The sequence below is a fragment of the Elephas maximus genome, chromosome 12, assembly GCF_024166365.1.
Source record: "Elephas maximus indicus isolate mEleMax1 chromosome 12, mEleMax1 primary haplotype, whole genome shotgun sequence".
Lineage (NCBI taxonomy): Eukaryota > Metazoa > Chordata > Mammalia > Proboscidea > Elephantidae > Elephas > Elephas maximus.
Genome location: NC_064830.1, coordinates 58,750,272 through 58,775,859, shown reverse-complemented (window position 1 = coordinate 58,775,859; position 25,588 = coordinate 58,750,272). Strand labels below are relative to the sequence as shown.

At 52.3% G+C, this 25,588-nt stretch overlaps 1 protein-coding gene across 4 annotated transcripts in view; it reads right to left on the bottom strand.

The window, feature by feature from the left end:
- Window positions 1-214: 214 nt before the first annotated feature.
- CRAMP1 (cramped chromatin regulator homolog 1) overlaps window positions 215-25,588 on the bottom strand; it is a 48,354-nt gene continuing 22,980 nt past the window's right edge. For 2 of the 4 annotated variants that reach the window (XM_049903041.1, XM_049903044.1), the window contains 14 exons: window positions 20,315-20,400; window positions 19,838-19,961; window positions 18,965-19,046; window positions 17,382-18,500; window positions 15,321-15,498; window positions 13,087-13,427; window positions 10,802-10,883; window positions 9,884-9,988; window positions 9,465-9,643; window positions 8,658-8,732; window positions 8,017-8,245; window positions 6,682-6,846; window positions 5,454-5,599; window positions 215-4,115 (listed from right to left, as the gene is read on the bottom strand). In XM_049903041.1, the coding sequence (XP_049758998.1) occupies window positions 3,957-4,115; window positions 5,454-5,599; window positions 6,682-6,846; window positions 8,017-8,245; window positions 8,658-8,732; window positions 9,465-9,643; window positions 9,884-9,988; window positions 10,802-10,883; window positions 13,087-13,427; window positions 15,321-15,498; window positions 17,382-18,500; window positions 18,965-19,046; window positions 19,838-19,961; window positions 20,315-20,400 (3,070 nt within the window). In that variant the 3' untranslated portion in view covers window positions 215-3,956. The remainder of the gene's footprint in view (window positions 4,116-5,453; window positions 5,600-6,681; window positions 6,847-8,016; window positions 8,246-8,657; window positions 8,733-9,464; window positions 9,644-9,883; window positions 9,989-10,801; window positions 10,884-13,086; window positions 13,428-15,320; window positions 15,499-17,381; window positions 18,501-18,964; window positions 19,047-19,837; window positions 19,962-20,314; window positions 20,401-25,588) is intronic. The other 2 variants (XM_049903042.1, XM_049903043.1) reach the window with 2 other exon arrangements.

Here is a 25,588-nt window from a genome sequence, read left to right as displayed (position 1 = left end):
GACTCAAAAATCAACAAGCCAAGAAACAAAACTATCAGCAGGGTTTGGATTTGAAAGGACCCTGGCAGTGGACCGCCCACCTCGTCCTCTGAGAGCTCACCAAATGGTGACAATATTCGGCTCTGGCTGCTTTGTAAGTGCGAATTGTTTAAAAAAAAAAAAAAAAGCTGAAACAATTATTAGATCAAGTATTAGTATGTATTTATACACAATAAAAACAGATTTACAAGTTGAACTGGAAATTTAAACATAAGAAGTTTAACAGCTTTTGTTTATTATATTAAATAACCAAAACACCTTTTATTCCCAAAACTGGTAAAGAATAAATAATATAATTTACAATATGGTACAAAAAATAATCAGGAAGGACAGGCATTCTGCTTTATACATACACTATATATGTATATTTATAATCTATAAAACAAATTCACATCTCAAGCTGAAAAACTTAGATGATATGGCTTAACTATTATTAAAACAAACAGCAATAAATTCTGCTGCCCAGACCATTAGCTCCAGAGCCAGTTATCCTGTTGCAGAAGGAAGGATACAGGTGGTTGTAGTGCTGCCAAGTCTTAACATGACTTACAAATTGCTGTGAGATTAGGAGAGCTTTGACAGTAGGGAAAGGTTTGCTGTGGGTTTCTTTCCTTTTTTTTTTTTTTGTCTTAAGAAATTAAGTGCCATATTTCCCCCATAAATGCATCTGATAGATTAAAAAAAAAAAAAAAAAAACAACTGCTGTTTTCCTCCTCAGTTGTTTCCACTGTCTTGTATCCTATGCCTTCTCTGTGCAGAACAAGTATAAACTCAATGGTGTGATCTAGTTAGAGATGTTATTAAAATGAAGCCACCGTACAAAATGATAAAGGATGGAACTCTAATGCTAAGAACCTGGAGATGTGGGAAAGCAAGCAAGCAGTTCTACTGAGGAAATGTTCCCAAATATCCCCACTCCCTGAGCAAGTACTCTACACATAGAAGATACAGCGAGATGAGAAAGAATGTCATCACAACCCTTTCGTGAAATGATGAACATCAACCTGCTTCTGCATCTTCTAAAAGGTGGACTACTCATCACCAGATATTCACAATAAAGAGTCAAGGGCAAAAACACCAGCTCCCTTGAGACCTGAGATATTCAGTTTCAAACTTTAGAAAAAAAGAATCAGCAAAAAGATCCCAGACAACAATAGAGTGATCAGGGAAAGATTTTTCTAAGAAACTGATCTCATCTGAATCACAACATGCTCAAGTGCACAAAGGAAGCCACACGTTCATACCGAGACAATCACAACTTCTGATGGAAGGCACTGGGAAGATGCAGGAAGTGGGAGACTTCTCTGCTTGGGTCTTTTGAAAATACCAGCCTTTAACAGTTTCTATTTTTATACATATATACTCACTTAGGCTGGGAGAAAATACACCCATTGTTTTTCTACTACAAATGATACCATTTTCCCTTTATTACGGCAAGCAACGTCATACTTCCCAGTTGCTAAAGAAGCAACCGAATCATCTGGAACCACTTCAGCTTTACTATAGACAAGAAGACTCATCCTACCCTCCTCCCCAACCCACCTACCCACTGATTGACACTGGCTGCATCCAGCCGCTCCTGAACAGAGTCTGTGCAAGACCTAAGCAGGAGGTGCTGTTAAACAAGAAGCCTGCAAACCGATCTCAACTGCCAGAGTTTCCCTCCATTTAGATGTCATCGGGCAACAAATGTCAACCTCCCTGCCAGACTGCCTCCATGTCTACCCTGACAGATATGCAGCTCAGGATTCTGACTGTCCCTCACCTAGGGCCCTCACCAGTGGCCACTGCTCCCGTTGTCAGTGCTGTGATGCTAGGTGGCATCTCTGGCCTGAGACAGTGGGAGTATGAGAAACTGATTTGTGGCCTAAGCTTGGCCTGTTGTCCTAATCTACAGAGGCCCAGCAAAGTCAGATCCCCAGGGAGAGGGATCTACTCATCTTGTTCAGCTCAATAAGGTGCTAGTTTCCGAAAGCTGATATAATGAGCACAGAACACAAGCTAGTTTAGATACTCTGGTTCAAATGTTGCTCTCTGTACCTCTTAATAAAGTGGCATATTTCCTTTGTATTTCCAGAGCTTTGGGACGGTTTTCTTAAGAGCCTGGAAGAGTTGTCAGCACAGGCTCCTATCAGTGATGTTTGTGCCTAGAATCAGAGCTAAGGAAGGAGGCCGCCTTCCAGGCAAGAGCTCTGGGAAAAACCTGAGACGAAGGAAGCAGTTGCACGGAGGCCAACTGTCACCTTCACTTCCCCTTGCCAGCTGTGTGTATGACCCTGTCCGCAGTCTAAGAGGCTGTGTCTGGCTGGGGAGACCACATGATCAAGAGTGTCCCCTGCTCATACATGTGGAAGACCCTTCCATGCCCATTCCCACTGGCTCCCTTCTTCACTGAGGGGACGCAGAGCAGCCAGGGAGTGGAGAGGCCAGGCTTGACCCTAACAGCCACTGCTCCACAGGCAAGGGGTAGGGGAGGAAAAGGGGAAGGGGCAGTTCCAGGTGCATGTAGGTTTAAAAGGTCACATCAACCCTGGCTACCGATGGAAGGTGAAGCAGCAGGTGAGATAGTGGCACAGATGTGACCTGCCCACCACCAGGGCAACAGCTCCCAAACGCATCGTCCATGGCTGGACAGTGACTCCTGTGCCTGGGCCTCCCTGGACTCTACTTTGGAGAAAGCCTGGCTGCCAGACCATCTGCAGGAGTCCCCACTGGCCACCCACCCAAGGGGCTCAAGAAGGCCACCAAAGGGCTGTGGTGAGCCCTGACTGCATCCAGAAGTCAGAGCCCCTGACTGGATTCCCTGAGTGGGAACAAGAAAAACAGAGGCCATGGGGCACAGTACACATGAGGGCTTACATAATGCCTCACAGCACACCCTACACCAATGCCAAAGAGAGGAAGAGGAGATGCTGAAGAGGAGAAAATGTCCCTGCAAAGGAGAACTGCAAAGGATAACCAACAGTCACACATTCCTGCAAAGGATAACACATCGGAAGCTGAAGAATTTATCAGGAAAGCATTAGCTCTAGTCAAGTTAGTGCTCAGGATCATCCCAACTGTGAGAAGTAACATCTTAGATCACCTAGAAGAAACTCACAGATGGACACTGGAAGGAAACCAACTAAACCAAGGACTCCGTTCTTCCTCTTCAGCATCTCCTAATTCTTAAACACAAGAAAAGTATGTTTCAACTAGCTTAGCAGGCTTTTCAAAAAAGTCTACATGACCTGCGTAAGACATGATTCTTTCTCACCTCCTGCTAAAACCAGTCAGAACGAAGTCCCTAGATGGGGATGCATCAGGCTGGGGCCAGGACTCTGGGGCTGGCATCGGCTACACTGCCCTGGAACCCTCTGCTTCCCCCTGAACTGCTTGCTGCCTCAGGGTGCAGATGCCAGCAGGCCGAGCCAAGCCCCGGGCCTGCTGCGCTCCCCGTAAACACTCCACACAGAGAGCAACCAGAGTGGTGGGAAGAAAACAGTGGCAGAGCTCCTTGCGGAGAGGGGAGCTCACACTCCCCAGGAAGCAATGGCCGCACCGAGGCAGGCTCGCTCCCTTCTCTCAGAAAGAAGCCCACGGAAACATCCAGCACGGCAAACCCGAGAAGGAAGCGTGACTGAAACATCATCGCTCTGTAGATCCCAACACGGGGCCCCAACGCCATGGCAACTTCTGTCTTCAGTCTTCTGGAGCACTGGTCCTCATCTAGGGCTGCCCTCTGCCACTTGGAACACAGCTTCTAGCCAGCTATTCTTGTGCACTGCCTGTTCCAGGCGCAGAGGTGTCTCTGTTCAGAAGTCCTCTGGAGGGTGGCCTGAGCTTGGTTGGTGGTTTCTCTCGTTTAAAGAGGGCTACCCCCACTACAGCTGAGGGCCACCAGCCACATAAGCCCTCCTCTCCACCTGGAGATGCAGTCACTGGGACAGGTCGCCAATAGGAGGCCCACCGCCATCAAATAGGACCTCCCGGCGACTGGACTCAGCAATGGACAACTCTTGGGCCAGGTCGTTGAACCGAGAGATATAATCAATGCTATTTTCATTCATCATGCACACCAGCTGGGAGTCCACAACCTGTGGGACAGAGGGCACGGGAAGACTGCATCAGCTGGCAGCCTGGTGGAAGGCCGCCATGGTGGGGACCCAGTATCTCTTTACAGTGAAGATCAGACTCTCACGTCGACCGCCCTGCTGGAATCTAGCCCTGGAATGGTGGCCCAGGGGAACCTCAGAAGTGCCTCTGTCTGTTTTGAACTCCCTTCTTTCAACACGTGTCCCCAGACAGCCTACAGTGTGGTGTGCTGCTGAGTGGGGTCCCTCCCTCGTGACACTTAACGAGAAGTCAGGCGAACAGTCCATACACAAAGAGAGTGAGTGCAGTGAGCAAGGTGTGGCTGGAGGAAAGGGCAGCAGAGCCAGGGGTCAACGTGTGCCATTGGGGCAGGGGAGTCAGAGAAGGACTGTGTGAGGAATAGACTCTGAGCAGAAGTGTGGGAGGAAAGCACATCAAGATGTGGTGGAAACGCATTCCAGCCAGAAGAAACAGCAAGTACAGAGGGCCTGAGGTGGCAACAGGCTTAGGATGCTCAAGAAACACAAAGACGGTGGGTGGATACAAGGATTGAGGTGGTGAATAGAAGGAGAGAGGCGCATGGACAGTAACAGGGCCTCAGGGGCCAGGATTTTATTCTGGGGGCAAATACACAGAAGTCGCTGTGGACACTATTCCTTGTCTGCCACCTCCACTAGAATGGAAGCCTCAGGGAGCAGGTTCCTTTGTTTTTGTTTACCCAGTGCCTGCAGCAGTCCTTGGCATACAGTAGGCCCTGGATAAACATTCGTTAATGGACCCATGGAAAAGGAAAAGGGCCCAAAGAGAGGTGCCCAGGGCATGGCTGTGCCTTTCCTGCAGAACCTGCTTCTCCGGCCTCAGCCAAGCCCATGGTAGAGTACAGCCCAGGGGGCTGCTGCTGAAGGTCACTCACCATCAGGACACGTGGGGGGCAGCAATGACGATAATACCACCTACTGCTCTTTATGGATCAGGAAACTGAGGTAGAAAGAAGTGACATTACTGGCCCACGGCTGCACAGCTGGTGAGACACTCTGGGCCCGGGCACCCGAGTTTCCATGCTTTCATGCCCTCAGGGGCCTGCTGCTACTCAGGGCCTGTCATCTGACGTCACCTGGGGACAAACGCTAGCCAGAATGGCCAGATCGTTCCATTCTCAAGAGAAGGCAGAAACCGGAGCTTTACGTGCTCTCCCCCAATTTTTAACTGCTGGCAAGAGGTTCTTAACAGCCCACTGGGAGGCCTGACCAGATCATCTACAGGAAGGATCTGGCAGCTTCAGGAACCGGGGCTGGGAGGTCAAGTTCAGGCATGAGACAGCGCTGCATGGGAGCACTTACCTCTGCGACATCAGCCAGGGACCTGGATACAAAGGAGTCCCGTGAGTTTCCATCCAGCAAGCTGGGGCCCAGCAAGGAAGTGCCACTGTTTGTCCCAACAGAAGCTGGCAGCATCTTCCGGCTCTTCTCTGGGGAGATGAAGCTTGCTGCAGAGAGAAGGCCAGATAAAACTCTCTGAGGCCTGGCTCAGTCTAGTCTGCTGCCACCCTCTTCCAGGCAGCCCGTGCAGCAACGTTGTCTAGCTCACTTTTCCAACAGCCCTACGCCTTCCCGACATTTCATTCTGCGTAACCAGTCCCTTACTGATGGGCAGGCGGTTAAGGTTGCTTCCAATTTTTTGTGATTTCTATCCAACTTTTCACATTTCTGTACTGTGACATGACTTTTATAACAGGAAGCACTTGTAAGTGGCTGATGCCCTCCAACCCCCAGACCCCTCTGATCACTCTGGGCCATTAGGCGCGGGGCCAGAGACAGTGATGGCCGAGTCCGCCCTCTATCAGCACATGTCCCAAGGCTGCCAGGAATGATGCGCCATCTGCACCCCTTTGCCGAGTCTTTAAAAAGATGGCGGACAGATCCCAGTGTGCAACTGAATCTTCCTGACATGGGAAACAGAGGCTGGCATATCCTTTTCCACCACAGTAAATAAACACAGGTGACCACTGAGAAATAGGCTCTGGGTGGGGGGCCACATCCCAGACACTCTCCGATCTGCAGCAGAGAACATGCCTCAAACCTCCGAAGTGTCCCCTCAGACAATTTCACTGAGTACAGAAAAAGGGGAGCCTACGAGAGAGCACGGGTGGCCAGCTCCTCCTACCCTACACACAGCAGAACATGCCAGGCCACAGCCCCAGAGGGGTAATGGCCAGGATACCCAAACGAACAGGGAAGGGGCATGGAGAACTCTCTGGGCTAATGAAAACGCTCTATATCTTGACTGGGTTGCGGGTTACACGGGTTTATGCCAAAATTGGTTGCACTCAAAATCTGTGTATTTCCCAGATGTAAATTATGCCTCAATTAAAACAAAAAAAATTACTCAGGAAAAAAAAACAAAACATTAAAAAGAAACACAAACAAATACGTAAACAAAAAAAACCCTGGTGGATGTTCTGCTGAAGAGCACGGAGAACCCTCGTCCCCCAGGCCCTCCATGCTGGTGTACAGTGTGGCCCCTGCTGGTGTGTGTGTGAGAGGAGGCCCGAGCCACTCGCACACTCACCAAAGAGGCTGCTGAGTGAGGAATCAGTGGAGTCACTGGGGTACCACTGGGGGTCGTGCGTGGGAGAGGCAATCCAGTTGGGCTGGGGGCTGCTGGATGGGGAGGGCAGGCTCTTGGAACTGTCACTGCCGTTCAGTTTTGCTGGAGAGAGGGAGACACCTTCACCTGCAAACCAAAATTGCTGTCAGAGGCCACATGCAGGTGCACAGCGCCCTGCCTCTCCACTTCCCCACCAGGATGGCAGGGTGGCCTGGCTGTGCACTGCTGGGCCCAGGAGCCTGAGAACACAAAGATGGTGGGTGGACACAAGGTGCTTCCGCTCAGGATGAGCAGCATGAGCCTACGATGGCCAGCCTCAGAGCAGCTGCTCATGGCAACAAAGGCCCCATGGAGGATTTAGAGTGAAGAGTGACAGGGCAGGCCTTGCTTAGAGCTTTACGACATTCATCTCGTCTGTGCTAAGGACAGTTCTGTGTCCTTATGTGGTTTCCAACTTGCTGCTGAGGGAGGGAGACTCTGATTTGCCAGTGGCTTGGCCCAGGCCACACACTCACCAGCTATGAACCCAGGTTGCCTGACTGAATCCCTGAGTCCAGCCAGATTCAAAACCAATTACAAAACACCCCTGCCAGCTCCCAGGCTGAAGAGGGCTCACTGGGCCTGTCTCAAGGTTGGGGGAGTTCCCACGAGACTGTAAAAGCCGCAGGCCAGGTCCTGATCTCAATTGTCTTTGCTGCCCCTGCCGAAACCAGGCAGCACTATGCTGGTGGCAGAGATTCAGAATTCAGAACAGAGCTGAATGGAGGCATCCTCAACACGGCTGCAAACACTTAGGGTACTCAGTGTAGATCACCTGGCCATTCCTGCAGAGGCTGTGACTCAGGTGAGCAGGGGCTGTGAGCCTGGTGAACAGGGGCCATAACTTGGGTTGCACAGCGGTCACGACCCGGGGGATGCAGGGGCCATGACTTGGGGAATGTAGGGGCCATGACCCCAGAGGACGTAGGGGCCGTGACTTGAGTTGCAAAGCAGCCGTGACCTGGGGGATGTAGGGGCCATGACCGCAGCAGGTGCAGAGGCTGTGACCCCAGGGGACACAGGGGCCATGACCTGTGGGGTGCAGGAGCTGTGACACCAGGGGGTGAGCAGCAGCTGTGACCCCGGGAGGTACAGGGGCCATGACCCAGGGGGAGGCAGGGTCATGACCCTGGGGGGGCACAGGAGCTGTGACCCCGGAAGGCTGTAGGGGCCGTGACCCTGGAGGGTGAGCAGCAGCTGTGACCCCTGGGGGTGCAGGGGCCGTGACTGGGGGTGCAATACTGCGCTGCCCCTCACCATACTGGCCGGAGCTGATGGCAATCTCGATGATGGAGTCACTGATGTGGGTGGCGGGCTCGCCCTGCGAGAGCACATCCTCAGGCGGCCCGGGGAGGGAGAGGTCCAGCAGAGCAGACACATTGGGTGGAGAGAGCCGAGTGCTGGAACCTTCTGAGGGGAGCGGTGCTGAAAAGCCGTTCTGGAGTGGAGCTTTGGGCAGCTCAGATAGGGAGATGACAGAAGAGCGCTGTGGGGAGACACAGCATCTGGGTCAGACTCTGTGACAGACTGACTGGTAAGGGCAAATCAGCAGAGGCGGCTCAGCCTCCAGAAGCACACTGTGGAGCTCAGCACCCGGGAGCTGCCATGGAGATGACGACATGGGAAGGCCAGGCCAGGGCAGCCAGGTCCCCGCCGCAAGGGTTGCAGCAGACAGCCAGCAGCGCATAGGTGGAGTGAGTGCCGAGGAGAGTGGCCAGCTGACCACCCTGCCCTCTCCGGCCCAGCATGCTCAGTCCTTCTAGCCGCATGTGTGTCAGGGGAGGGACAACATCGCCAGCCTGGCAATCCAAGGGCAGGACCAGGGATGACAGGAACCCAGGTGCCAGACGTGGGCCTGGGCAGCACTACTGTGCTCGGCACCTAAGTGCACACTCTACCTGGAAGCCATCCGCCACTGGTTCCGGCTCTGGCTCGAGCGTTGAGGGGATGCTGATGAAAGGATCACTTGCACCCTAGAAAAATGCCAGGAGTGCCAGTGAGCAGCCTGCATTGCGAGCTCTGGAGGAAAGCACAGTGTTGCCACCTGGCCTCCCGACAGCACAGGCACTGTGAATGGATCACAACAGGCTAGACACACCACAAAGTGCTTCGGGGGCAGGGGGGGGCGGGAGGGGAGGGCAGAGGAGGGCCAGCCAAGTCCCCATGCTGAACAGCATTTGTCGACCCAGAGAGTCAACCCCAGTCCTGGCCAGACATCGCCCTGATCATTGTCCAGCTGGGCTCCTGGGAATCCTGCCCTCCTTGAGTGAGTCTGAAAGACTGGGCAGGACACAGCCAAGCCCGTCCAGACCATTCTCTCCCAAATGGAAGAGAGGCCTCGGCGTGGCTGAGCAGGTGGCCACTGCTGTTGGCCAATGTGATTAAAGTTACTCCCCAGGCCTGGTGGACAGATCACCAGGCTTGCCAAGTTCTGGCTGCTCCAGAGCCACAGTACAAGCCTGCCCTACCCCTGGTCCTTCGGGGCCACTGAGCACCCCCTTGCTGTGATCGGCTGTGCACGCTCCAGCCCCAGCTCCTGGCCTCTTCCTGTCCCACTGAAACCACTCCAGAGCACTTTAGCCCACTGGGCACCCCTAGAAAGGCAGAAGCTGGGACCCCACGCAACCTCAGCATGAGGTCTCAGCTTCCAACCCCTGGAGGGTGACTTCCCACCCTGGGGGCTGGCGGTAACTAGATACACGTACGCCCACAGCAGAGATGGGGTGTCCATTCTGGCGGGTTCTGGTGGCGCCCTGGCCAGCAACGACTGCAGTCACACTGTCTGAGGACAGCGGAGAGATGCCAGACAAGCCCTCGGGGTCCAAAACGGGAAGGGGGCTCCCAGGAATGATGCCGGCACTCTTAGCAGCCAAGTCAATGGCACCTGGCAACAGAAATGATACTTCACGTCTTTGTTCTACAGATATCCCATAAAGTTTCCCAGGAGGGCCATGGAACGGCCTCACGCCTCATTTCAATGCAAAGGCCAATGGATCTGATGTTGTCTTAGAAGGGAAATGAGATACTATGGTTTGAATAAGAAAAAGCTTAAAAATCTTACAAACAGATGTCACTCAGAAACCCCATGCAGTGGCAGCCACCATACCCGGTTACCAAAACTTACTGGCCAAGTGACTGGTGGCCTGGGATGGAAGGACCTTGGGCACAATTGGCCGAGACAGAGCTGCTTTGGTCAGAGAAGACTGGATCGGCCGGAAGGAACCTCTCCCTGTAAGGGCAAGAACAAGAACACACATTGGCCCTCTGCCCACCCACACCCTCCCACACAGCCACAATAAGGACAAGGAAGTGAAGCCGAACCAAAAGCCTTCAAACATTCCAAACACTTGCTAACTTAGACAGTCAGAGCGCCACCACGCCCCTGAAGTACTGAAAGGTTGTGGTTACTATTCTTGTCCCCATGATGAGTACCCAGCACCACCAGGAGTTGAGCACCAGGGCTGAGTGACAGGCCCCTGAGGGGAGGCGGAGCATTGGACCCTGGACCAGTATTCTGCTCCTGCAAGCTGGCTTTATCTCTTTATTGTACAAGAGCAAAAGCAACCAGCAGCTGTGTGAGTCTTGCAGTATGTAAATGTGAACGATGAAAATCAAGACCAGTAAGAAAGATAAGTCAAGTAGTATGTGTGTCACAAGGATCCTTACTGCAGACAATTTGGCACAAACAGCTGGGGCCCCCACTGAACGCAGGGGCTTATCAAAGTGTGATCCGCGCACTCTAGGAACACAGCTAATCCGTAACGCACAGATGCTACAGCACAGGCAGATGCTCCACTACACTGAGTCTAGCAGAGCATCCAAATAGGGCCGTCGCAGGCAATACTAAAAGCAAGCATCAGCCTCAGAGGTTCGCGGATGTCCAGCTGGCCCAGCACACACAGTATGTGCCAGAGTGAACAAAGTGATGCTTGAAGCATCCCTCAGAGAGTCACAGAGAGAAATGGCCACTAGTCCCCAAAGACGAGGCCACACACAGGCTAGGGCGACTAAAAAGCTGCCTGGGGGAAGCCCCAGTCTTTACCGGCGATGGAGGAATTGGACAGGATGGAGAAGGAGCAGACATTGTGGGCCTGGCTCTCAGACGGTCGAGGCAGCAGTGTTCTCTGTGAAGAAAAGGCACGAAGAACCATGGGGTTAAATGGCCTCACTGACAGTGTCAATCAGGAAACTGGCACTGGGCTAGAAAGGGACACTCTGAAGATGAGGGGCCGATATAAGTGGGGGAGGGCTCTTTGTTGGGGCTGAGGACACAGTATGCCTGGGGCACTCTGAAGACAGCTGTGCCCTGTGGACCCCAGGCCCTCTCTGGAAAGACCCAGGGAGCTTAACTGGAGGAATGTCAGGAAGACATCTGTAACCCAGGACGTTCTTCTGGATTTGGATGGGATACCACCGGCTACACGAATCTATCTATAATCATTGGATAGGGTTGTTTCTAAGTCACCCCTATTACAGGCTGAAGAGAACAAAGCTACCACTTTTAACACGGAGGGGCTAGAGAGCACTGAGAAGCCCTGCCCCACTAAGAAGGTCACCCCAACTTCCCACTCAGAGGTCCCCGTGTCCACTCCTCTCTACTCAGTTCCCAGCTCCTGTGCATGAATAACTGAGTTCCAATGTGCTCAGGGCATCTGCTGACTGATGACTGTGACCATCTAAGAGGAAATGATGCCAACCACTAAAATGGTTTGCAGTCAAAACACAACGCTCACAAGAGGCACCTGTCGACCAGAACGTGTTCCAGGTGGCACTGTGGCCTCCGGGCAGTACCACTGCTGCTCTGCTAATGCAGTAAACATGCGGGCTCACGGGACGTCTCTCGCCCATTAGAGGTGCCCGCAGTGCTGACAGAGGCTGGAGAGGAGGAGCTCCTGCCCATGTGACAGGAGGAATGCCAGGTCCACCCAAGTACCAAGACAGGAGGTGAGCTGCTATTAACAACACAAGGAACCACGGAAGTTCTGTGCTGGCTTCACTCCAAAACCTAAGACAGGGCCCAACACACTTTTTCGGTAAACAGCCAGGTGGAAAATATTGGAGGCTCTGTGGGCCATATCATCTCTGCTACAGCTACTCAACTCTGCCCTTGTAGTGTAAAAGCAGCCATCAAAAATATTGTAATGAATAAGTGTGACTCTGTTCCAGTAGACTTTATTTACAAAACCAGTAAGTGGAAAAGATGCATATTGTATGATCACACTTACACAAAATGTCCGTAACAGGCAAATCCAGAGACAGAAAGATTTGTGCTTGCCAGGGATTGGGGGGTGGGGGCAGGGGAGTGACTGCTAAGGGATACAGGGTTTCTTTCTGGGTGACAGAAAATATTCTAAACTCAGACTATGATGATGGTTGTACAACTCTGTAAATATACTAAAAACTACTGAATTGTACATTTAAGTGAGTGAACTAAAATTTATGGTATGTAAATTATACACCAGTAAAATTGTTTTAAAAAAAAAGAAAGAAGTCAGTGGGCTGGGTTTGGCCCACGGGCTGCAGTTTGAGACTGGAGCAAGGGGCCACAGAGCTCACACTCAGCCAGACCAAATACATGAATGAATACCAAGTAAGTCCGAACAAAAACTGCCTCGCATTTAGAATGCATCTTCCTTCCTAATACCTTTCATGGGATCTCTCATTTCTAAATAAACTAATCTCAAGAGAAGAAAAGATTTTCTAAGAGTCCAACCAAAGGAAGCCTGTGCGTTCATGCAAAAAGAAACACGTTCACATGTTTCTAAGCCAACAGTTATTTTGGATGTCTAGCTTCACTTCCTTTACCTTCTTACCTCAAAATACACGTTTCCTTTCTCGTGCCTCCACTTCCCTGATCTCCCCTCTGGTTTAAATATGGCACCTATGGATCCCCCAGTGGTCAATATTATGAGCTCTCAAAAGGTCTGGCCTCTGGCCAACCCACATGCCTTGCTAACTGCTTCCAGTGATTAAAATATTTACAAATAGATGTTCTGAGAGTCCTCGAATATATCCAAACCAGGAACATTCTTGGGACTCGAATCCCCAGAACTTTCCATCTTTCTTTGCAAGCGGTTTTCAATGCTATGCACACGTTATCTTTATGTCCAGGTACAGACAGTTAAGTTCACTGCTATTACTTTATTTACCCTATTCCTAAAAAGAAAGGGGCAGGAATTTCATCTGTTTCACACAATGAAAAACTGAGATCTAGAAGAAAACCAGTTTGGCCCACGTGGCTTGGCAAGGGAGGTGCCAGGAGAGGCCCGATGTGACCCTACACCGGCCTACCTGCCCAGCTTTCGCACCCGAGTAGGATTTTCTGACCTGGACCACCAGCGGCTTCCGATGGTGCCGGTTCCGCAGCTTCCGGGGCTTTGGCAGGAAGAAATCAGACTGCATCTGCAAAGGCAATGGCACCGCTCCTGAGGGGCTTTCCCATCGGCACAGCAGCCCAGCGCGCAGGGCGCAGGGGCCGGCACTCACGCTGACCGAGTTCAGGTGCTGGCGAAACGTCAGCTCGGCTTCCTTGCTGGGAGAGAAGAGCTTCCCGTGCCGGCTGTTGGGAGGCAGAGTCGTGGGGACGGCGAAAAGGCCCCCATCGGTGTCACTGCTTCCCATACTGGAGGGGCCAGCCACCAGGAGGGGCCTCGGGGGGTTCCTCAAACCTGGGAAAGAGAAGGGGCGTCGGCACCACTGCACATGCCCAGTTCTCTATGAGTGGAGCTCTTCTGAGAAGCAAACTGGAAACAGGAAGACTGGAGTCTCAGGAATTCTCCAGCAACTTACCCAGTCACCATGAAAGGACCTTCCTACATCTCAGTCCCACGAAATGATGCTTTCCTTGGAATCCAGACTTTCTGGAGCCATGGAGGCTGGATGAACCCCTGAAACTATCGCCCTGAGATAATCTTTAAACCTTAAACGAAAAATATCCCCTAAAGTCTTCTTAAAACCAAACAACAGTTTAGCTTAACTAGTAAAAAATGTCTGCCTTGAGCACTGTGCTCTTTTAAAATCTAACTATATGGGATCAAACTGATGACAGTAACTAGAAAGATTAGATAGGAACCCTAGGGGCAGTGAGTTTATGTCAATGGGGAAGGAACAACTTTTAAGAGGAGGGTGAGAATGGTTGCACGACTCAAAGGATGTAATCAATGTCACTGAATCGTACATCTAGAAACAGTTGAATTGGTGTATACTCTGCTGCATATATCCCCAAACACCAAAAGAAAAAATTTTAAAAAGATGCTTTTCTATCTCCCTTGCTTAAACATTACTTTCCATTTGGAGCAGATCACAGGCTCTCTGAAAGGGCACAGGCCCTTCCCCACTTTGACGATCCTCAGTGGAAGGGCAGAGATACCATGAAAGACTTTTCACCACTAGGAGGACCTTCAAGACCCTCTAGTGTGGGCCAGGCATCAGCAAATGTTCTCTGTAAAGGGTCCAAGCATAAATGTTCTGGGCTTTGTGGGCCACACAGGCTCTGTGGCAACGACTCGCTCTGCAGTTGTAACACAGAAGCAGCCACAGACAATATGTAAAGAAATATGCCTGGCTGTGTGTCAATAAAGCTTTATTCACAAAAAGTAGGTGGTGGGCCAGATTGGGTCCACGGGTCATAGTTTGCTGATTCCTGGTCTAAATATTGAATTGTACAGTAAGCAGATCCAAAGACGAAAAGACAGACAGTATTTATTCAGGAAATGCTATGTTTGGGAAAGCCAGTTGCACCCTCAGAATCCATGGTAGGGACAGTTCCCCTTTCTTTACAGATCTGTGAGATGAAATTGATTCTGATGGAGCCCAGAGATAGGATCTTTTGAGTACTCATATGGAACTCTAGCGCCCCAGATTTGCTGGTCTATAGGCATTTTAAATTTAGAAACATGTACATAGGATCAAGAAAAAAAAAAAGCAACAACAAAACAGAGTGGGAGACTGAAAAAGACTACACACTCTACCAGCCACCTGCCTAGCAATTAGCACACCTTTATCCACGATGAAAATGATTCAGAGGCTACCACTGCTCCCTTCGTCATCCGCACAGAAGAAAAGAACCAAAGTGAAGTGAAGGACAAACAAACCAAAGCAGGCAGCAATGACCTTAACACCGCGATGGCCTACATTTTCTGACTGTGCACTGGAAAGTACTCTTTCTTTCCAAGACTCATGTTAACCTGCTGGAAATACTTTCATTGAAGGCTTCTTTATTCAATATTTTAGATATAGAGAAAACCAGATTCAGAAAGACCCAACCCCTTCTGGGGGCTTGAAGCCACCAATACAGGAATTAAGAAAGGTTTCTGCTGACCGCACGAAGCAGAGTCCCCAAAGTCATCAGACTGGCCACAGCTACCCTGTGCCCATTCCTCTCCCGCTGGCCCGTGTCCAGTGCCTGCCCTCTTCTGGACCAAAGCCCTCCGATGGGCCCCCTTCTCTTTCCCTACAGGGAACAGTGCCTCTTGTTCCTTGATCCCATCCGTGAGAGCAGCCTGACACTCAGCAAGACCTGGAGGATGGCACTGGGGGCCAGGTGGGCGACCAAGCCTCACCTGAGGGGCAGGATGCAGTGTTTGGAGAGAAGGCCTTGCTGCTGCGGAGGGTCGCCTGGTTCCGAGTGCAACGGGGACTCCGTGAGCTGACTGCCACCACCTTCCCGGAGGGAGTCAATGACTGCTCCTCCTGGGCAGGCTTCACAGAGACTGTGGAGGCGGTGTTCGCTTCCGGAGCCTGGGACAGAGACAGTGGAAATGTCTGGCCTCAGCATGCACCCAGGGGTTGCAGGCACAGGCCACCCTTGAGAGTTTAGAGCCATGAAGGGTGCAGAAAGGTCACGTGCCCATGGGGCAAGACCCACCCAGCCTCGGGATCCTCCAAGGTCACCCGGAAGGCACCCATTTTAAAAACCACTCATCAGGTAAATCACCAGAAAAAAGCACGTTCTCCTCATGCAAATGTTGCTGTATTTGTGGCTGCATGGATAAGCAGTCCTACCACCCAGCGAACAGAGAGAGCGTGGTGAGGCACATGGTGGGGGCTGAGCCTCACGCTGGGGACTGCTCAACGGAGGTGATAGCCACTGGCTGCTCCAAGAAGCCACTAAACAGTGGCCACAGTGGCTGGGAGCTGCCTCTGCTGCTGAGTCACCAAGGAAACCTGGATTTAATTTCTAGGATGAAACATACTCACAGCCCAAGAGCCCTTCGCTGAGGCAAACCCCCAGACTCATGGGGTCTTGTAGGCCCATGAACAAAGCCTCCACCTCCACATGTGGCACCAGGCCCCCACTGCTTGCCTCAGGACACCCCTCCTGTGACCCTCTTTCTTCACCCTGGTGGTATCGCTGTCCCCAGGGAAGTCAGCCAGACACCTGGATATCCTCTCCTCCTCTTCGGTGCTCCCCGACACCCCCTCCCTGCAGAAGCAACTACCCTACTCATGCAGGCTTTCCAGGCTGCATTCCCAACCCCCCACAGGACCCCAGCTGGCTCCACTTTTTCTTCCACGGGCCCCTCTGCCCCCATTTTCCTTCCTATATGGACTCTGCTAAGCACATCCACCTGCCTCCAGCCTCCCCCAGCCTTCCCTCCAGGAGACAACAGAGGACCAGGGGTCCACACCATGCCCCTGCAAGGCCCCCAATCTCACTGGGGCCTCCAGCCAGTGACTTTCAGGCTTGAGTGCACACCAGAACCTCCAATGGCTTTTTAGCTCCTCTATGACCTCAATGAACACCATCTGCAAGGCAGCCAGAATAGTGGTTCAGAAATGTACACTTCACCGTCCCTCCTTCACACTGAATCCCTGCTGTAGCTCCCTCCACCCCTAGACAGGGCCTGAATCCCTGACACAGCTCCCTTTGCCCCCACACAGAGCCAGAATCCCTGTCACAGCTCCCTATACCCTCATACAGAGCCCATCCCAACCGTGGCTCCCTCTGACCTCAGACAGAGCCAGAATCCCAGCTGGAGCACCCTGCACCCCCAGACGGAGCCTGAATCTCCATCATGGCACCCTCCACCCTCAGACATAGCCTGAATCCCAGCCACAGCCCCCTCTGCCCCCAGACAGAGCCCTAATTCCTGCTGCAGCTCCCTACACCCCCAGTCAGGGCAGAATCCCTGTCACAGCATGCTCTGCTCTCAGACAGAGCCTAACTCCTGGCTGTGGCTTCTGAGACCCACCTGGCTGGGACCTGCCAACCAGCCCCGTTCTGTTACTGTCATCCCCAACCTGCTTGTTCGGTGCTTCCTAGAACCCCTGAGGCATAACACGGGCTTAATACATGCCCCCAGCGTGGGCCCATTACACAGGTACCTGGCAGGGAACTGAAGCCCTTAAAAGGATTACACAGACTACTGCTCGTAGGGATGGAAGTGGTCTACAAAAAACCCAAGGCAGCCCTCTGGTCACCTGGGGACCTGCGCCTCCTCTTCCCTGTGGATCCTGTGGGAACCCTGGCCGCTGGCCAAAGAACATTCTCTTTGAACTCCAACTCACGCAGCAGGGCAGGCAGAACCTAGCCCTGCAGCCCTTGCTGTTGGTCTTGGCAGTGCAGTGAGAGCGGGGGGCCTGGGCTGGTTTCCCCAGGGTGCTGACGGGCCCCCACTCACCAGCTTGGGGTTGACCTCAGTGGCAATGAGCTTCAGGAGGCAGCTGAGGAGGCGCTGCTTGTGCAGGGTAGCGGGCGCAGTGGCACAGGGAGTGGGGCCCTGCACAGCCAGCCAGTCGTACTCCAGCTGCAGCTTGTTGGGCTTGCCCAGCATGAGGTACACCTCAGCCAGAGTGAGGCTTTCTGATGTCTGCAGGTTCCAGCCCTCCTCGCGCACCTGCTGGGCCAGCCGACTGGCAGGCTGTCCCTGAGGAGGTGCAGCGTCGGGGGTACTCCCCTTCTCTGGTGGCTCTTCTGCAGGTGACTCGGCCAGATCTTTTGTGCTGCCATCGGGCTGTGGCCCAGGGCCCTGGCTGGGCTGAGCCTCTGGCTGGGGTGGGACACGGATGGGGGACAGGCCCCAAGCCTGGTCAACAGCCTGTGCAGCGCTGGGGGCCGGGGCCTCAGGTGAGGTGCAGCCCCTAGGGGAAGAGCGCTTGCCCCCAGCCCGTGAGTCCGCACAGCAGCACCTGTTGGGGATGATGAGGTCCTGGCAGGACTTCATGTAGCGGGGGAAGGGGTCAAGCAAGGACAACTCCTCATCCAGGTCCGGAAGCTGGCCACAGGCACATGGCTCAGGAAGCGCAGGGCCCTGGGCATGAGTGAGGCCGTCCATGGGGCCTCCTGCGGTGTCCGAGAGCCCAGCAGAGAGCCTGTCAGGGGCATCAGGGCTGCTCAGGCTTAGGGTGGTCCCCTCCCCAGAGCCGCTCTCAGGGGAGCTCTCCTCGGGGCTCTGTGAGGCGTCAGTGGGTGCGGGGGGCCGCCCGCCAGCCTTGCCCTCAGCTGCACCCCGGGGACACTTGAGCTGGCCCCTGGCTGTGCCCTGGCCACTCTGGATGCCCAGGATCTGGGCGGGCGGCAATGCATGGGTGTCCCGGGTGCCCTGCTTGCACCGGCCGCTCTCCTGCCAGTGCACCGTGCAGAAGGCCCTGGAGTGCACCACCCGTGCCACACCCGGGAGGGGTGTCACTGTGCAGCTCTCGCCTGGGAACAGGTGCAGTGTCACCCTCTCCTGGGCCAGCAGATGCCCAGCCGCATCAGCACAGGGTTCCTGCAGCTGCCGCTCCTCCAGAGTCTTGCGCTTTGCACACTGTCAAGGACTGCACCACCATGCTTGGCCCATCTGCCCTGGCCTCAGAGCTTGCCTGCCGCCTCGCCCACTGGGCATCCCTGGCCAGTGGCTGGCGCTGTGCCGCGGGGAAGCTTGAGACATGGCTCGGGCCACGCCCTCTGACCACAAGCAGTGACCCAGCATTGTCCTCAAGAAACTCACCCTGACACCCACCCATCCCACCTCCCAGGGATCTGGCTCACCTGGAGTCAGGTGCATTCACCTGCTCAGCATGCCAGGGGAAGGCTGGCTACCTGCAAGTGTGTTCTGGAGCTGCAAGGAGGGCAGACGGAGCTCATTACCCGAAGCCCACAAGAATGAGGGCCCTACACCTCAATCCTACACCATATACCAGTGTGGCTGCTGCAGCCCACGGCCCCACCAGCACCAGGCACTTCGTGGAGCCAGAGGCTGGCTCCATCAGGAAAGGATACGATGCGCACTTCATGGAGTGCCCACTTCTGCTTCAAGAATTCGATGAGGCTGGAGAGCTTGCGATGCAGCTCCACAATCATCCTGCAGGAAGAGAACAGAGGAGAGGACAGCATGGTCGGTACAATAGGAGGGGACCCCCTCAAGGAGCCCATGGCAGCTTCCGCAAGAGCGAATGGGCAGCTCGGACGTGGACGGGGAAATAACCCAGGAAGGGCCCAGGAGGGCCAGGGCCTGGGGCAGCCAGAACATCTGCTGGCTCTATGCTAAATGACCCTTTGTACCGAGACACCTGCAGACTCATGTGGAGCATGAGAGGCAACGGAGCACCCCTATGTGCCCTCCACCCAGGCACCCCGGGGAACATCTGGTCATACTACTGCCCACGCCCTTGGCCAGGCGGACCCGCCATCCATCCCACTAGTGCCATCTGGGGTCAAGGAGGGCAATCTGGCCAGAAAATAGAATGCATGAGAGGAAACCAGCCCGGTCCCCAGCCAAGCCTGTGCACAAATCAGATGCAAGTGGCCAGGAACGGGAAGGAGGCCCATGAGGCCTCACGGGGGATGATGAGAGAAAGTCTGTAGCCACTCAGCCCTCTAACCAGAACGTCCTTCCTGCTCGCATTTGGCCCAGAGACCCTCACCCAGGTGGGACCGCAGCTTGGGATTTCCAGGCCCCACAGTGTGAGGAGAGCAGGCACCGTGCAGCCGCACACTCCACTTCATCTGGCACGTCAGTGGGCTCCTCAGGGGTTCCCATACCCCCAGGTCCCACACCCCACTTCATCTGATGCAGAGCATGCAGAGGACACATCAGCAGGCTCCTCAGGGGTCCCCATGCCCCCATGTCCCCCCACATGCCACGGCCGTCACCTGAGCCGTGGATTCTGGGCGAGGCTCTGGACTCGGGCCCAGGCGTGGTTGTTGCGTGGCTGTAGCTCCACTGGCACCTTCAGGGGCAAGCGCACGGGTTTCTGGTCCTCCTCGTCACTCAAGCCTGGGCGGGCAGAAGGACAGTGAGCACCAGCGTGGACCAGAGCCTCCCCGCCGGAGCAGGCCAAGTGAGGAGCCAGGAGAGCCTGGCCCTAGAGGAAAAGCCGCAACATGGTCGCCCATCACTAGTGAGGGCTGAAGCCACAAGAGTTGCGCCCTGACGTTCCGTCCATGCATCACTGGCCTCTAAGCCAAAGGTGATTTACAAGGAGCACACCGTTGTGACAGGAGCTGCCCCAACACAACCACTGAGGCAATCACTTCTCACTCAGCCTGCTCCTCACCACATGGATGAGGCAGAGCGCCCCCCCCCCCACCCAGGGGCCACACCAGCCCAGCCATCCGACCTAAACTTACCATCGGGATCACAGAGCTTCTTCAGGGCTCGACACATGGGCGCCTTGATGCGCAGGTTCCTTCCTTTGTAGCGGACTGTGGTGGCCCTAGGGGAAGGGTGGTGAGGACACATCAGGCCCAGGGTGAGTGGCTGCCCTCTGCTGGGCACCGTGTGGAAGGTCAGCCTGGGCTGGTAGAGGGGAAGGACCATGAAACAGCGCCCAGCCTGGCCTCCAGAGCAACCACTCAGCCGCTCTGCTAGGTCCCCCGCACCACCCACACAGAACACCCCAACCCTCCACGGTCTGTCCCGAGGCTACAGAAAGTAGAGGATGCATGTAAGAGGCATGGGGTGCAGTGACTCTGTGTCCCACAATTTTCCTGAGTGCCTGCCCCCCAGAGGGGACCCCTGTGTTTACACCCTGCCCTTCTGCCCTAGTCCCACCCTGGAAGTCCTGGCACTGCAGCTGCTCCCTTTTCTTGGCAAAGCCCTTCTCTGTCACCCCACCAACATGCGTGCCTCCTCTTCAGAGCCCCTTGTGAGAAAGTTGTAAGATGTCATCACATATGACAGATGCCCTCAACCAAATCAGTCAAACACCCAGGGGCGTGGGGAGTACGGGACACTCACATCCCACGAAGACTGGCCTGCGGATGCCAGAGTTTGCATTATTTCTGATTTCGGTAACACTGCATTTGTATGTTACTTGTGTAATTAAAAAAAAAATTATTCTAAAAACATGCTACCTGGAATTGAAGATCAAATCATTTCAAATGGAATGCATCCATCTATTCCCTCATCCATCCGTCCACCTATCCACCTACTACCCACACACTTATCTACCCTCCACCCACTTATCTATCCATCCACCCACCCACCCATAATCCATCCTCCATCCACTCATCTATCCATTCATTCATCTATCCACCCATAATTCATCCTCCACCTACTCATTTATCCATCCATCTGTTCATCCATCCATCTGTCCATCTATCCTCCCATCCATCCATTCATCCATCTATCCATGTATTCATCTATCCAACCATCTGTCCACCTATCCATCCATCTATCCATCTACTACCCACCCACCCATCTATCCTCCATCCACTCATCTATCCATCCGTCCACCATCCATCCACTCATCTATCCATCTATCCACCATCCATCCACCTCTCCCTTCACTCATCTATCCATCCATCCACCTATCCATTCGCTCATCTGTCCGTCTGTCCACCCATCCAAGCATTGACTGAGCTCCTTCTGTGCTGGGAATCAAGCACAGAACACCAAGGAGCAGAGTTGAAATTTCAAAATCCTGGCCAAAGAGGCAAAAAGAGCCCCAGGAAGAACACTTCCACTCTACCCTTTTCTGTCAGGAAGAGGAATTCAGAGAGGACGAGAGTCCACACAAAACAAGTACAGTCCCACGTTCTGTTGGACAAAGTTCTTGAATCTGAACTGCAACCCAGGTGGAGTGTATAGATGACAAGTGCTGCAGCAGCTATAGTAATGATACTGGAGCAGGGCTGCAGAGGAACCCAGAGGAAGATTTAAAGGAGCAACAATTGAGCACAGAGTGGGTTCTTAAACGATTTCCTGCACTAGGCTGCTCTGCAAACAGACTAACTTCTCTGCTCATCATTGTTGTTCTGTCTACCCCAAAACACACAGAAGCAAGACTTAGAGAGTGAAGGAGCTGTGTCATGCGGCACCTGCATCTGAGACAATCACTTTCCGTTAAACTGCTATTTTGTGACTTCCTCTGTTTTTTTTTAAGTGAAACTGTGCAGACTTTTTTTTTTTTTTAATTACCAGGTAACCATTCTGGGATTACAATCACTCTCTTTTTCTCTCAGACAGTTCTGTGGCCAGCCCAAAACTGGAGCACTGTACGACAACATAAAGAGCCACGTTCAAGCTCAAAGGCGAGAGGGACTCTCAGGCCTGGTCACGGTCCTGGAAAGTGGTCTGCCTTCCCCACCCTCATGCCGCCCCAGAGCTGAGAGACTAGGAGATGGCTGAGGAGACAAGAGGACTTCCCCAGCAGCACGAAGCCCAGTGGGGACTGTTTGTAGAAGACCACCACTCGACGTTTGCTCAACTGGGACACCACACACAGGGCTCTCTCTGGCTCCTCAACTGAGCGTCACTGACAAAACAGACAGCAGAGTCATTCTCCTCCATGCACACAGCTTAGCTTTCTTCTCTGTTGCACAAATTTACTTCCTCCTCTGCAAAGCTGCTTAATCCACCTAACAAAACAGTTAAATGGGGAAAAGACAGTCTTTTAAACAAATGGTGCTGGCATAACTGGATATCCATCTGCAAAAAAATGAAACAAGACCCATACCTCACTCCATGCACAAAAACTAACTCAAAATGGATCAAAGACCTAAATATAAAACGATAAACATCATGGAAGAAAAAATAGGGACAACGTTAGAAGCCCAAATACATGGCATAAACAGTATACAAAACATTATAAAGAATGTAGAAGAAAAACTAGATAACTGGGAGCTCCTAAAAATCAAATCAAACACCTATGCTCATCCAAAGACTTCACCAAAAGAGTAAAAAGACTACCTACAGACTGGGAAAAAGTTTTTTAGCTGTGACATTTCTGATCAGCGCCTGATCTCTAAAATCTACATGATACTGCAAAGACTCAACTGCAAAAAGACAAATAACCCAATTAAAAAATGGGCAAAAGAGATGAATAGACACTTCACTAAAGACACTCAGGTAGCTAACAGATATATGAGGAAATGTTCACGATCATCAGCCATTAGAGAAATACAGATCAAAACTACAATGAGATTTCATCTCACTCCAACAAGACTGGCATTAATCCAAAACACACAAAACAATAAATGTTGGAGAGGCTGTGGAGAGATTGGAACACTTATACACTGCTAATGGGAATGTAAAATGGTACAGCCACTTTGGAAATCGATTTGGCGCTTCCTTAAAAAGCTAGAAATAGAACTATCATATGATCCAGCAATCCCACTCCTTGGAATATATCCTAGAGAAATAAGAGCCTTTACACGAACAGATATATGCACACCCATGTTTATTGCAGCACTGTTTACAATAGCAAAAACATGGAAGCAACCAAGGTGCCCACCAACGGATGAATGGATAAATAAATTATGGTATATTCACACAATGGAATACTACGCATCGATAAAGAGCAGTGAGGAATCCGTGAAACATTTCATAACATGGAGGAACCTGGAAGGCATTATGCTGAGTGAAATTAGTCAGTTGCAAAAGGACAAATATTACATACGACCACTATTATAAGAACTTGAGAAATAGTTTAAACTGAGAAGAAAACATTCTTTTGTGGTTACAAGAGGGGGGAGGGAGGGTGGAAGAGAGGCATTCACTAATTAGATAGTAGATAAGAACTACTTTAGGTGAAGGGAAAGACAGCACACAACACAGGGGAGGACAGCACAACTGGACTAAACCAAAAGCAAAGAAGTTTCCTGAATAAACTGAATGCTTTGAAGGCCAGCGTAGCAGGGGCAGGGGTCTGGGGACCATGGTTTCAGGGGACATCTAAGTCAATCAGCATAATAAAATGTATTAAGAAAACATTCTGCATCCCACTTTGAAGAGCGGCGTCTGGGGTCTTAAACGCTAGCAAGCAGCCATCTAAGATGCATCAATTGGTCTCAACCCACCTGGATCAAAGGAGAATGAAGAACACCAAGGACACAAGGTGATTACAAGCCCAAGAGACAGGAAGGGCCACATCAACCAGAGACTACATCATCCTGAGACCAGAAGAACTAGATGGCGCCCGGCTAAAACCGATGACTGTCCTGACAGGGAACACAACAGAGAACCCCTGAGGGAGCAGGAGAGCAGTGGGTTGCAGACCCCAAATTCTCATAAGACCAGACTTAATGGTCTGAGACTAGAAGAACCCCGGTGGTCAAGGCCCTCAGACCTTCTGTTGCCCCAGGACAGGAACCATTCCCAAAGCCAACTCTTCAGACATGGATTGGACTGGACAATGGGTTGGAGAGGGATGCTGGTGAGGAGTGAACTTCTTGGATCACGTGGACACTTGAGACTATGTTGGCATCTCCTGCCTGGAGGGGAGATGAGAGGGTGGAGGGGGTTAGAAGCTGGCAAAATGGACAGCAAAAGAGAGAGTGGAGGGAGAGAGCAGGCTGTCTCATTAGGGGGAGAGAAATTGGGAGCGTGTAACAAGGAGTACATGGGTTTTTGTGTGAGAGACTGACTTGATTTGTAAACTTTCACTTAAAGCACAATAAAAATTATATTAAAAAAAAAAAAATCAACTGGAAACCACCCAAACATCCTTCCACAGGGGAGCGGATTGATAGATTGGGGTACACGAATATCATGGGACCCCACTCTGCAATAAACAGGAATGAACCATAGACACCAGCAGCATGGTGGGCCACACACGCATTCCGCTGAGGGGAAGAGGCCAAGGGCGAAGGCCACACACTGTCTGATCTCATTCACAGGACATTCTGCAAGAGGCAAGAGTACAGACAATGGAGACGAGCTTGGGGATTGCTGGGGCTGTGTGTGGGGAGGGGGTGACTACAAAGCATTGATGCGCCCGTTCTGTATCTGGCGGTTCTGTATCTAGACTACGGTGAAGGTTACACAACTCTACGCATTTGTTAAAAGTCAAAGAACTATAGGCGAAAAGTGAGTCTTACTGTATGTAAATTAAAATATTAACAAAAAATGGATATCTGTACACTCTTCCCACCCCCACCCCTAATCTATCCTCCAGTACAGATAAGGGGCTCCCCTGCTTTGAACTTTTCACCAGCTTCCTGTGACACTGCGAAGGCCATCCTGATCCCTAGTGTGTCCTGCAGAGCTGGGCCTGACCTGAGCCCCCATGTCCCTCCCCACCCCGCTGCCTCCTCCACCATGCTGACAATCACACCTAGCTCACACCCCAATTCCCACTACCGCCACGTCACAACTCCAAGTCCTAGGCTGGCCAGCCTCCCTCACCGCTACTTTCTACATGTTCTCAGTTATTTCTACACATCTGTTTTTCCAGATGGATGTCAGGGTCACTTTGTTGAGTTCCAGCAAACATAAAAGAGCAATGACAAAATGAAGCCAGAAGTCCAGATGGTCTCCCTCGAGCTGGGACTGGGGGTGGACGTGACTGGAGGCAGTAGGGGGCTCCAGGGAGGTGACTGTATTCTACTTCTGGATCTGGTGAGCATCCTGTGGACACACCTGGCACTGGGCACATAGGACATGTACGTTTTTTTTCCGGC